This window comes from Cydia fagiglandana, chromosome 13 (assembly GCF_963556715.1).
Source record: "Cydia fagiglandana chromosome 13, ilCydFagi1.1, whole genome shotgun sequence".
NCBI lineage: Eukaryota > Metazoa > Arthropoda > Insecta > Lepidoptera > Tortricidae > Cydia > Cydia fagiglandana.
This window is the reverse complement of record NC_085944.1, coordinates 8,186,407-8,196,963: the sequence shown is the minus strand read 5'-3', so window position 1 is coordinate 8,196,963 and position 10,557 is coordinate 8,186,407. Positions and strand designations below refer to the sequence as shown.

At 34.3% G+C, this 10,557-nt stretch overlaps 2 protein-coding genes and 1 non-coding gene across 5 annotated transcripts; 1 reads left to right on the top strand and 2 right to left on the bottom strand.

Moving 5' to 3' along the window:
• The first annotated feature begins 222 nt into the window (after positions 1–222).
• On the top strand, positions 223–7,591 carry LOC134670195 (protein suppressor of sable). Of its 3 annotated transcripts, none has more exons than XM_063527898.1 (2): positions 223–386; positions 3,392–7,591. In XM_063527898.1, the coding sequence occupies exon 2, from the start codon at positions 3,405–3,407 to the stop codon at positions 6,876–6,878; it is 3,474 nt and encodes a 1,157-aa protein (XP_063383968.1). In that variant the 5' UTR covers positions 223–386; positions 3,392–3,404; the 3' UTR covers positions 6,879–7,591. The 3 variants fall into 3 exon arrangements, with proteins under 3 accessions (XP_063383968.1, XP_063383970.1, XP_063383967.1); XM_063527900.1 differs by lacking the exon at positions 223–386 and adding an exon at positions 430–680; XM_063527897.1 differs by lacking the exon at positions 223–386 and adding an exon at positions 1,104–1,366.
• A 562-nt stretch (positions 7,592–8,153) lies between these two features.
• LOC134669788 (intraflagellar transport protein 22 homolog) lies at positions 8,154–9,622 on the bottom strand. The gene is made up of 4 exons (XM_063527415.1): positions 9,465–9,622; positions 9,180–9,355; positions 8,566–8,768; positions 8,154–8,277 (listed from the first exon to the last, which is right to left on the bottom strand). Exons 1-4 carry the CDS (start codon positions 9,507–9,509, stop codon positions 8,156–8,158), a joined length of 546 nt encoding a protein of 181 aa, XP_063383485.1. The 5' UTR covers positions 9,510–9,622; the 3' UTR covers positions 8,154–8,155.
• A 617-nt stretch (positions 9,623–10,239) lies between these two features.
• Positions 10,240–10,311, bottom strand: Trnaq-cug (transfer RNA glutamine (anticodon CUG)). Its single transcript has one exon. It is a non-coding gene; the product is annotated as a tRNA-Gln (tRNA).
• Positions 10,312–10,557: the final 246 nt, after the last annotated feature.

Sequence of the window (10,557 nt, the reverse complement as noted above, 5' to 3'; positions counted from 1 at the left end):
AAGTTTGATTCCTTTTAAAAAGTATTGTTTGAATGTCAGACACTATTTGATAAAAAAGTAATTATAATATTATTTCTGTTTTAAATAACACAAGATATTCTCTTAAAATGTAAGTTAAATCAGAATGTAAACATTTTAGGATGCTACGTTCTGCTTTAGTTCCGTCAGGTGATCCATAGTTGATCGACATTAGCGCTGTAACAGGAAATGTGCACAAATGGGGAACTAAATATTTGCCACTACGCTTCCATTATAAGCTGCAGTCGTCGTCCGAATCCGAAATCATTATTGCGTACCCGATCGTTACGTCTTTATGCAGCAATGCTATGAAATAATTCCATTTTACATGGCGTATAGTAGTTGCACATAGTGAATCGTTCATTAATGTAAGATTGGTAACACTTACTAATATTATTTACTTAGGCCATAATGAATGCGTGTCCCCTCTAAAAATACATAGTGCTTTTGCAGCTAAGATTTTGCCAAATACACGTGCAATGCAACATTCATTTTACACACCGATTAGTATAAATGTAACAGTGATAATTGATAAATCTTAAAAATACAAGGCCCGTCAAATGCGCATTATCATCAATCGCATATTGCCACCAGACATCCGCCAAAATGGCGGACAAAGGTCGCAATAACTAATGGCATAATTACAGCGATACCTTTTCATGGTATGTTTGTACGGTATAATGTAAGACTCCATTTTTATTTTAAGTGCATGAATTTTATATTTGTTATATAAATGAACATCGCAAGTGCTTAAATGCATTTATCACATTCGAAGCTTTTTTAAGTGGTGTCGGTTTTTGTTTGCATTTTAGTTTGTTTCCAAGATTTACTGTACTTTCTCTATTGTACTAAAAACCCGCGATATAACGTAGCCTATATTATTAATACGCAGTTTCAACATTCATTTTTACCAAAATAACTTGGTTATTCTTAAATTAGGTGGTAGGTATTATACGGCCATATTATGATGGTAGCCTAAGTACCTAAATATCTGAGTCACAGTAGGTAGAATGCTATACGCCAGTAGAATGTCTTGTGGCTAAGTGTGAGTGAGCGTTATACGCTTTGTGACCTCGAATAAGGATACAACACATAGATACGCTGTTCTAGAAGGCTGGCGTCATTCATTCCGTCGTGAGAGCGCGGCGCATAGCAAGACATTGTGAAATGTGAACGGCCGCCCACTGCTTTCCGCACCCAGCTCTATCTACTAATTTACTTGAAAGTAGTGGCTATGAACAGTTACAGTACTGACTTCTGCCATTCAATGTTATTTCTTACTACGCAACTTCTAATTTGTGAATTTTGGAGATAAATTTCCAATGCTTATTGTCTCGGCGAATATTAGGTATAGTATTTAAGACAACAGAAAGTTATTTCAGTACATAGATATACCAAAGGGTTCAAAATATTGTTTTCGAATGTATTTCCGCATTAATGTTAAATTATCTTAAACAAAGAAAAATGAAGGTATACCTACCTAAAGGAAAATACCATTGCTTTAGTGAATGCTTGTGTAACGTCAGGAAACAATTATTATTTATCTATAATTTCATAGAATTTTAATGTATGTCATTTATAAATAATTTTATCTTAGTTTCAGTGACGTATTTCTCATAAAAAATCAATATTCCCACGCGCTACTCTCATGCATTACCACTTTAATTTGGTCGGGTTATACGAACAAATATGGCTGCTTGCTGCCAAGTTTTGCAATCTTATTCAATGACGTGTTGTGTTCTATTTTCTTTAAAAGTGTCCGTCGTGGCCTTTTAATATTCCAATTTAAGTACATTGTTTTTCAAATTAAAATGTATAAAATAAACCACGTAGGTTATAAAAATATACCTTGTTCGGTTGAAAACGAGGTATAAAATGCCCAATGACTTATTTACATAAGGTTCAAATTGTTTAAATCCTTGATACAAATTATTAGTTTTCACTTAATCGATAAAATGATAAAAATTACTAGTTTTGATACGTTTGATTAGGAAGTATTAAAACCAAGTTCAATCCAATTTAGATGCCTTAAATATTAACTGGCCATCTGCTGGGATTTGTCCAAAAATTTATAAATGTATTTTTTTACAAATAACAAGATAGCCCAATCTTTTCGAGACATTTCACTACGGCTTAACTATTAATTACCTGTCATAATTAATAATTATGTTACACTCGTGACGAAGGTCAATTTTATTAAGTTCTTGTAAATATGCACGTATTTTAACCAACCTAAAATGTAGTTATGGTAACCCTCTTTTGAAGTCTTAAATCATAAACAGCTTAGGCTTAAATCAATTGCTCGAAATACCTATTTTAATAATGTTACATAAATATAATTTAATCAATAGATTGGATTCTCCACTCAGTTACTACAGTAAATAATTCGCAATTCGTTTGCAGTTTTTTTATAAGTTTATTTATTATGAATACAATAAAAAGCATATATTTTTTAGCAAAACTTGAGCCCTAATTAGTTTAAAGCTTTACTTAAGACTGAGTGGACGCTCCAGTGGCGCCCTCATTAGGGGAATTTAGTTTTTTAATAAACCAAGTAATTCCTGTATAAATCAGTATATTAATATTGTTGTCCTACTGATTCCCCTTGTTTTGGTTTTTGTCACATAGTTTTATTTTGCTTAGTTTTTTTCTTTATCGACTAAACGGCATGCCGCTTTAATTACGCGATAAAGTCAAAAGTAATATTATAAAACTACATATATCACAGATCAAAAATTGGGGAATAAGTATACATACATATACAACAATATTAATATACTGATCATAACAGAAATTATTTGGTTTATTAGAAAGCACAATTACCCTAATGAGGGCGCCACTGGACGGTCGACCCAGTCGTACTGGATTCCACTGTGTAACGAAACGAATTGTACCCGAATTAATTGCGTATTTCACCATCTTGACACAATGGACTAAGTTACTTTTCTGACAATTAAAGGTGTTTACTGAACGTGACCTTGTCCAAACCTATTTTACCAGAAGGAAAAAAATGCACATGATTTTAGGGTGTTATGATAATGATATAGTGATGGAAAGAAGTGATTGATATTATAGTTGTAGTTATTTTTACTCTACTGCACGAGGTCAATTTAATTAGCAACGTTTCGATGTTTTAAACCATTATAATATATCTTTCTTACACACACTAATATCATCACTAAGTCATAGACAAATATCAACCACCCTGAGATAATGCTCTAGTACTAGAACATAGTTATTGAAGGGGTTTTAGAATCCAAGGGTCCAAGGGGTCTTTATCAGTAAGCGGGATCTCGGGAAGTTAAGAAAAATCATAGGAATTCACTCAAAATTGTAGTTCTCGTTTTTAATCATTGTTTATTCTCAATTTCAGAGACATCATTACAATGGCTGACAGTGCAGCGAATATAGATGACTTGGAAGATGGGGAGATTGAGAGCGACGCCGAAGATGTCCATGAGGCTACAAGTGAAGAGAAAAAAGAAGACTTACCCACCCAATTAGATAATAACAAGCAATCGGAAGACAAATTTGAACCACAAGACTCGTATTACCCAAAACAAGGTAAGAAAAAAAAGAAATCTCGCAAAGGTGAACAAAAATTTAAAGATAAAAACAAGAAAAATCGTAAATACCCTGTTACAACCGAAGAAGATTTTGCGGGCGATGTTGAAAAAGCTATTAGAAAAGTTATGAATAAGAATGACGATGAAGAAGAAATGCCCTTTGAGGAAGGAGAGGATAGAAAAAAACGAAAGAAAAGAAAAAAATACGATGGTATAGACGGACCTAATAAAAAACGTAAAAAACAAGCATATTCCGATGAAATGGACGAAAGTGAGATGATGTGTGTCAGAGGAGCTTCTCCAGTTAATAGAGAATCTGATATGGGTGCGTATGGTGATGACGATAGAGATTCTTATGCTTCTGACAGTAGCCACGAAGAACGAAATCTCCAACATCCCCAGCAGAGAAGGAGGCCGCCTCAGAGAGATCGAAATAAGAATAATAAAAACGATAGAAGAAGAGGTGCACATCCCATGCAAGACCCTGACGGTGTCTGTGTATACTTTATGCAAGGTAAATGTCACAAGGGTGACGACTGTATATTTTCACATGACGCACTACCTCCTCGTAAAATGGAGCTATGCAAATTTTATCTTATGGATTGTTGCGCCAAGAGAGACAAGTGTCTTTACATGCATGCTGATTTTCCATGCAAATATTACCATACCGGTCTTCCATGTATTTATAAAGATGAATGTAAATTTGCACACGGAAAACCTTTAAACGAAAATTTGAAAAATATTCTTTTGAAACATATTGAATCTGCCCCTAAAGAAATACTGGGCGATTTTCCCAGACTTAACAGAGAAGGTGCTCTTAAAATGATGCAGCAAACTCAGGCAAAACTTATACAACAGTTTTCAGAAAATAATGACTGTCAAGAAAAAAATATTCCATCTCTATTCGAGATTAACATACCAAACATGCAAAATACGACAGACTCGTCCCAATACAACCAAAGTAAAATTTCGCCCAAGGTGCGCCAATCTAGGTGGCAAAACGATAAGTCAAACCAAAATTTTAATAATGTTTCACCTAACAGTAATGCAAATGCGGGTACAAATGTCCTCAGTATTAAAAATTTGACCGGCGTGTTAACACCCAGACAAATATCTGACCTGACTAAAATGGGTGTTGAAACTTTAGACCAATTAGGGCAATTAACTGTTATGCATTTAAACAGTATTGGAATTTCACTTAAGCAAATAACAGAAATACAGTTAAACACAATGAGTATACAAAAACTAGGGCTTATAAATGCAAATACAGAGCAACAATCGTCATCATATTTGGGGTCTGTGTCAAGTAATAAGGACCTGGACCTGAGAGTCCCGCCTATCGCTCCACAGCATAGTAATTTATCTGTGCCAGACTTACCCGGTAAAGACGTTGACATGAGATTTCAACCATCTGTTCCAATGCCGATAAATGAAGACAGTTTAACTAATAAAATGGAAATAAAAACTGATTTAAAACCAAATAAAGATATGATTGATATAGATCAGTACACAAAAGATGCCTTAAAATTTAAGGACAAAGAAAACGTCGACGTTTCAAATGAAAGTTATGATAACGACAAGTCTGTGATCGCGAACGAATCTAAGGATGTAGATCATAGGGTGCTTCCTTTTACTGATGACAGTTCAAGAAATACTCATTTTGAAGAAAATTCCATTTCAAAAGAGTGTGATGTAGACATAAGGTTTCTTCAGCCGGAACCAATATTTAAGTACCCTGAAAAAAGACATCGCCGATCAACTACGGACGACGAGGATAATAATTTATTAATAGATGAAAAGTGGTACTCTAGCGACGAGGAAAAATGCCCTAAAAAAAAGTCTCCGGCATCGTCACCTCAAACATCACTTTCACCGCAGGCACCAGCACCACGTGTTATTGAACCATCAGCTGTTTTAAGTAAAATCGGAGACCTTTCTAAAATTGATATAAGTGAAGACGTAACTAAATTACTGAACACTATGCGGAATAACTTACAAGAAAATAAAGTCGAACCTAATATCGAAGCCATTAGTTCTCCAAAGTCTAGAGACCCTAGATCTCGGCGCTCTCCGGATAAACCAAGTGATGTAGTAAAGCCCGCGAAAAAAATACCACGAGTTTCAATTTATGAATGCGTAGATGGTGAGCCAACTGATGGACGGCGTAGGTCAGATGTTGATTTAAGACAGACAGACTTTAATCTTCCTGCTTTCGGAGATACGGATTTACGTCAGGGAACTAGCGGAGACATAGACTTTCGCTTAGGATTACCCTTTAAAGCAATACCCAATTATACTCCTGCGTCCGAAATAGATGGTTCAATCAATAGTCATCCGCATATACCGTATAAACTAGTGCCTATAGACATTCCCAGGCCAGATTACACTGATATTAGAAACAGTACGGCTAAGTCGCAAGCATTATTAGATCCTAGGTTAAGGAAAGTGTTTAGATTATCTTTGGACGAGTCTAACAGTGATAGTGAGAAATCTGTTAAAGCTGCACCGGTCGCAACGGGTCCAAGGGCTGATCCTCGAAGAAAACCTAAAGAAACTAACGACAACGCCTCCCTAGAACAAAAACCTAATACTCTTGACATGCAAACGATATTACAAAATTCTAATTGGTATAAAGATTTGAGTTCCACTCAAAAAATATTTGTCAATCAGCATTTAGCTCCTGTTACACAAATGGTGAAACAATTCCAGCAAGACAAAACAAGTGGTAAAATATTTGATCTTAGTATAGTACAAACCAATAGTATGTTATGTAGTATCTTCACTAATTTGGGTATCACTTTAGGTGAAAATGGCGAGTTTTCGTATTTACCTAAACCCAAGGAAGCTCTACTCAAGACCCCATTAAATTACCAGAATTCAAATCCATTTGGTATGAACACTAATATACCGGGGAGTGCCACCGATCCTAGTATGAATTTAATGAATCTTCCGCCGATGAATATGGCTGGAGGTATGAATAATATGAATGTTGGTCACTTGCAAAATTTCAATCAGCCTTTTTCGGACCCGCGTGGGGGCCCTGGCCCTGCGCCTGGTCTTTTAGGTATAGCTCCAAATATTCCACATCATTTTAACAATAACTTTGGAAACATGGGGTTCAATGGACCAGGACCTGGTAATGATTACAACTACGACGGGGAACAAAATTACCAGAGGTTCCCAAATAGGGGAGGGCATAGAGGACGTGGTAATGATCGATGGAATCGCGGCGGCTCGGGACGAGGGCATAGAGATCGTAAGAATTACAACGATAGGGGTAGTTGGAAACATTAAGTATAATAAACAAGTCATTAACAGTAACGTTACTATGGCAATTAAATTATTTTTACTTATAAGTAACCCACCCTTCCGCTAAATCTAAATTGTGATTACGGTGAATATAGACAGACTAATTGTACAGTTTATTTTTATATTTTTATGATCGCAAGTTAGGTCATTCGACCTTAAAGGTTTTTGTATCTAGGAATTGTAAATATTTGAATATATGTATGTAGTAGGGCAGGTTCTAGAGAACAGTAATATCATTAATGTAATTATGTCTTAATAATCATTTAATTATGGTTTCTTATCGTAGCAAGTACTCATTGCTTAAGAGCCAAATTGTTTAAGACTGAGTGGTAGAATATTAGGGTGTGAATTGTTTTGTTTCTGTTCAGAGTGAATAATTCCATGAAGTTAAGTCTGTATTCTTTATAATGAATGGTTCAATGTGCTTATTTGTTACGATTCTGTTAAAACCATCTTAGATTTTATATTTAATATGTAATTCAGTGTTGTTTCTTGTCGCCGTCACTAATTTTACTATTTCTGTTGTTTGGTTAAAGAAAGATTTTCAAAAGTATGACAAACAAAAAGCAATAATTAAATGTGTTTTACATAAACCTAAACAATACAATTTTACTCTATAGGTAGAATTTGCCGTATTTTGTAAATTAAGTGTAGTGATGGGAAAGAACTAGCCTACTCAAAATAAATTGTTTATATTTAAGAGAGTATTCCTTTTGTCACCTCAATTCTTGAATATTGTTACAAATTGTAACTGGATTATGGCACATTAACAACTTAAAGGGTATTTACCTTTTTTTTCAGTATGATGAAATATTGCGTTTTTCTTAAAACAAACTTGAATGCTGTATTCCGTTGTGTAACTCTTATCAGATTATTTGTAAGGTTATACAATGAAGCCTCAAAAATGTTTTTTTAATACAATGAAATAATTATAGGCTTAAAACACGCAATAATTCTACATCAGAAAAAATAGATACCTAATTCGTTTTGTTATAAATACGCTGAAAGATTTTTTTGCAGATATGCTAACTGAGCATTTAAATGACATGAATGGATGATTTTCAGTGGACTTATGCTACAATGGTGTGTTTGAAGCTCTACAGTAGGTATATTGTATGCAATGCTAAGGCGTTGTCTTCGCACATCATCATCAGGTATGAATTATAGTTAGTATAAATAAAATATGAAGTATAGGCGTTACAGAGAGAGATACTGCATAACGGTATTTGGGTAAGTAAAATTAAGCACTGAAAACAACAATTTTAATTAAATTTGTTTATTGATTGTAAAATCGAGACGACAAAGTTTGAAAAATCAATTTTTAAACGATTACCTCCAGTCTTGAGGTTTATTGCGACTTGAGATACCTTCGAGAATGTGGGAGCTGCAAATAGAATGACGAATAATTAGCCATATTTAACGTAAAAATTCTCTACCTTATTTTAGATTTATTGATATGATAACTTACATAGGGTAAATTCTTACTATAGGACTATCTATAGGATCATGCATTCAATAAAAAAAAATCTAGGTATCACAATAAACATTGACCTACTTACGAAGCAAATATTTTTTACGCTCTTAAAGTTCTCATAATGTTAACACCGATTTCAACAGGAGTAAGACGCACCTTATGTAACTTACCACGAAATCTAATATAGCAAAAGCTTACATAGGTTTAAAGATTCCAAGTCGTCTTGTTCATCTGTACAATTATAAAATAGGACGCATTGCTTAGTGGTAAGTTTAGGCTGTGAAACGAAGTAGTTGTACAGAAGTTCCATTTCTCTGGTAGCAGCGTTTGCAGTGCTTGGCGAACATACCAGTATGACTCCTTGTACCCCCACACGAAGTGCCGGCCAGCATGATTCAAATCTAAAGTTAAGAACACAGAAAATATGAACTACCTATAAATTTCGTTACGCCAAATTCTGTATTCTAATTTAATAGTTTTCATTGTGTGACAAAATTTGGGTAAATTTCGTTAGCCCATCGATTTCTGTAGGTAGGATTCTAAATTAATAGTTTTCATTGTGTGATAAAATTTGGGTTTTCGTTACCTAATCGAATAAAATAATATTGCATCAACTAGAACCTCCAAACCAGTTGTTATTTATAAGTTATAAGATAAATTATAATAGTCCTATTTCAAATTCATTCAACTAATATTTTAACTAGTCATCGTAGGTACTGTATATGTGTATATGAAAATCCAGGAAATGTTGTTTAGGCACTAAAATTAAGTAGGTACCTAACTGTAGGTAGCTACATATTTTATCGAGTTACCTATGATCTCCACTGCAGTCCCACAATTCTATGTCATTGTTGTAAACCTTGTCATTGACATTGATGTTTGACAGTTCAAATTCCACAATACGAACGCCTTGAGTTGGCTTTGGTGGGCCGGCTTCTTCAATATTCATTGATTCGGATATGAAATTAGCTATAGAAGTTTTGCCACTCTGCAAAGCAATCAAAGAGAGTTAGAAGGTACCACTAAATACATGACATGGGACCTATAAATACTTAACGACTTTCACCAACAACAGTTCAATACCGAAATAAACTTACGCCGGATGGTCCTATTAGCAAGATTTTTATTTTGTTTAGGTGCATTTTATTCTTAATGTCGACTTTTAAACACAAATGTAGGTATCTAAAAATATTAACAAGTGCTTATTATTGTAGGAAACCACAAATAACATGCAAACAACTGACAATGCCGTTTTGTTGTGGTAAACACTATTAATTGCTTAGCAACCTATTTTTAGGTACTTAATGGTACTTAAGCATTGACGTAAATGACGTATAACAAATAGTATTTATTCCATACAAAGATATTTAAAATGCACTGAGAAAATACAGGGATTTGAAAAATACGGCAAGCCGCGGCCTTTTATTAGGTACCTATAATATTCTTGTATAATTATTTTTGTTTAAGGGCGCCGTCTAGTGAAATCTAAGAGAAGGTCAAAATATTCATATTAATACTAGATGGCGCCTTCAAATAAGAATTTACCAAGTCCTACGTTTCAAAGTTATTAATAGTTAGATAACAGCCTAAATGCGCACAAAGCCAACATAGTTAGCGCCAAATGATGAAATATATCCATAAAATGTATTTGGCACTATTATGTTATATTTTACTTGTCCCTGGTAGAAATTACAATAATTATATCCTCACCACATACCACAGTGGGTTTCGGTAAATGTTGAAAAAACAACTTGTAATTTACAAAAAATACATAAAAACACATTTTACACTGAACATATAGGTAGTAAATATTTACAAAAAGTTCATAAGTAGTAAAATAAGGAATAAAATTAGAAAAAAATACAAAAAGACAGGTTCCACCGAGATTTGAACTCGGATCGCTGGATTCAGAGTCCAGAGTGCTAACCATTACACCATGGAACCGTTGATTTCTAGCGCGAAATATTGTATTAGCTAGTACACACCGTTCACTGGCAATTTTGACTGATAAAATTGCCCACAGCAGATTCTTTTTTTTTGCAATGACAAAGTCACAGAATAAATAATAGTACTACCGTACAGAAAGGAAGCTTCCTAGAAAACCGAAGTTTGACAGCGGTTCAGGGTCGAATCATGCTATCCCTTTTTAATACATGACACTATCCCATTCGGCTATTTAGGGTTGTCAAA

What these genes read in the sequence shown, in the direction of transcription:
- LOC134670195 (XM_063527897.1), top strand. Translation starts at nt 1,341, where the DNA reads ATGCTTATTGTCTCGGCGAATATTAG. An exon ending in ATTGTCTCGGCGAATATTAG is followed by an intron (nt 1,367 to 3,391) that starts GTATAGTATTTA and finishes TCTCAATTTCAG; the next exon opens with AGACATCATTACAATGGCTG.
- LOC134669788 (XM_063527415.1), bottom strand. Translation starts at nt 9,509, where the DNA reads ATGCACCTAAACAAAATAAAAATCTTGCTAATAGGACCATCCGGC. An exon ending in GACTGCAGTGGAGATCATAG is followed by an intron (nt 8,769 to 9,179) that starts GTAACTCGATAA and finishes TCTTAACTTTAG; the next exon opens with ATTTGAATCATGCTGGCCGG. An exon ending in CTTGGAATCTTTAAACCTAT is followed by an intron (nt 8,278 to 8,565) that starts GTAAGCTTTTGC and finishes TTCTATTTGCAG; the next exon opens with CTCCCACATTCTCGAAGGTA.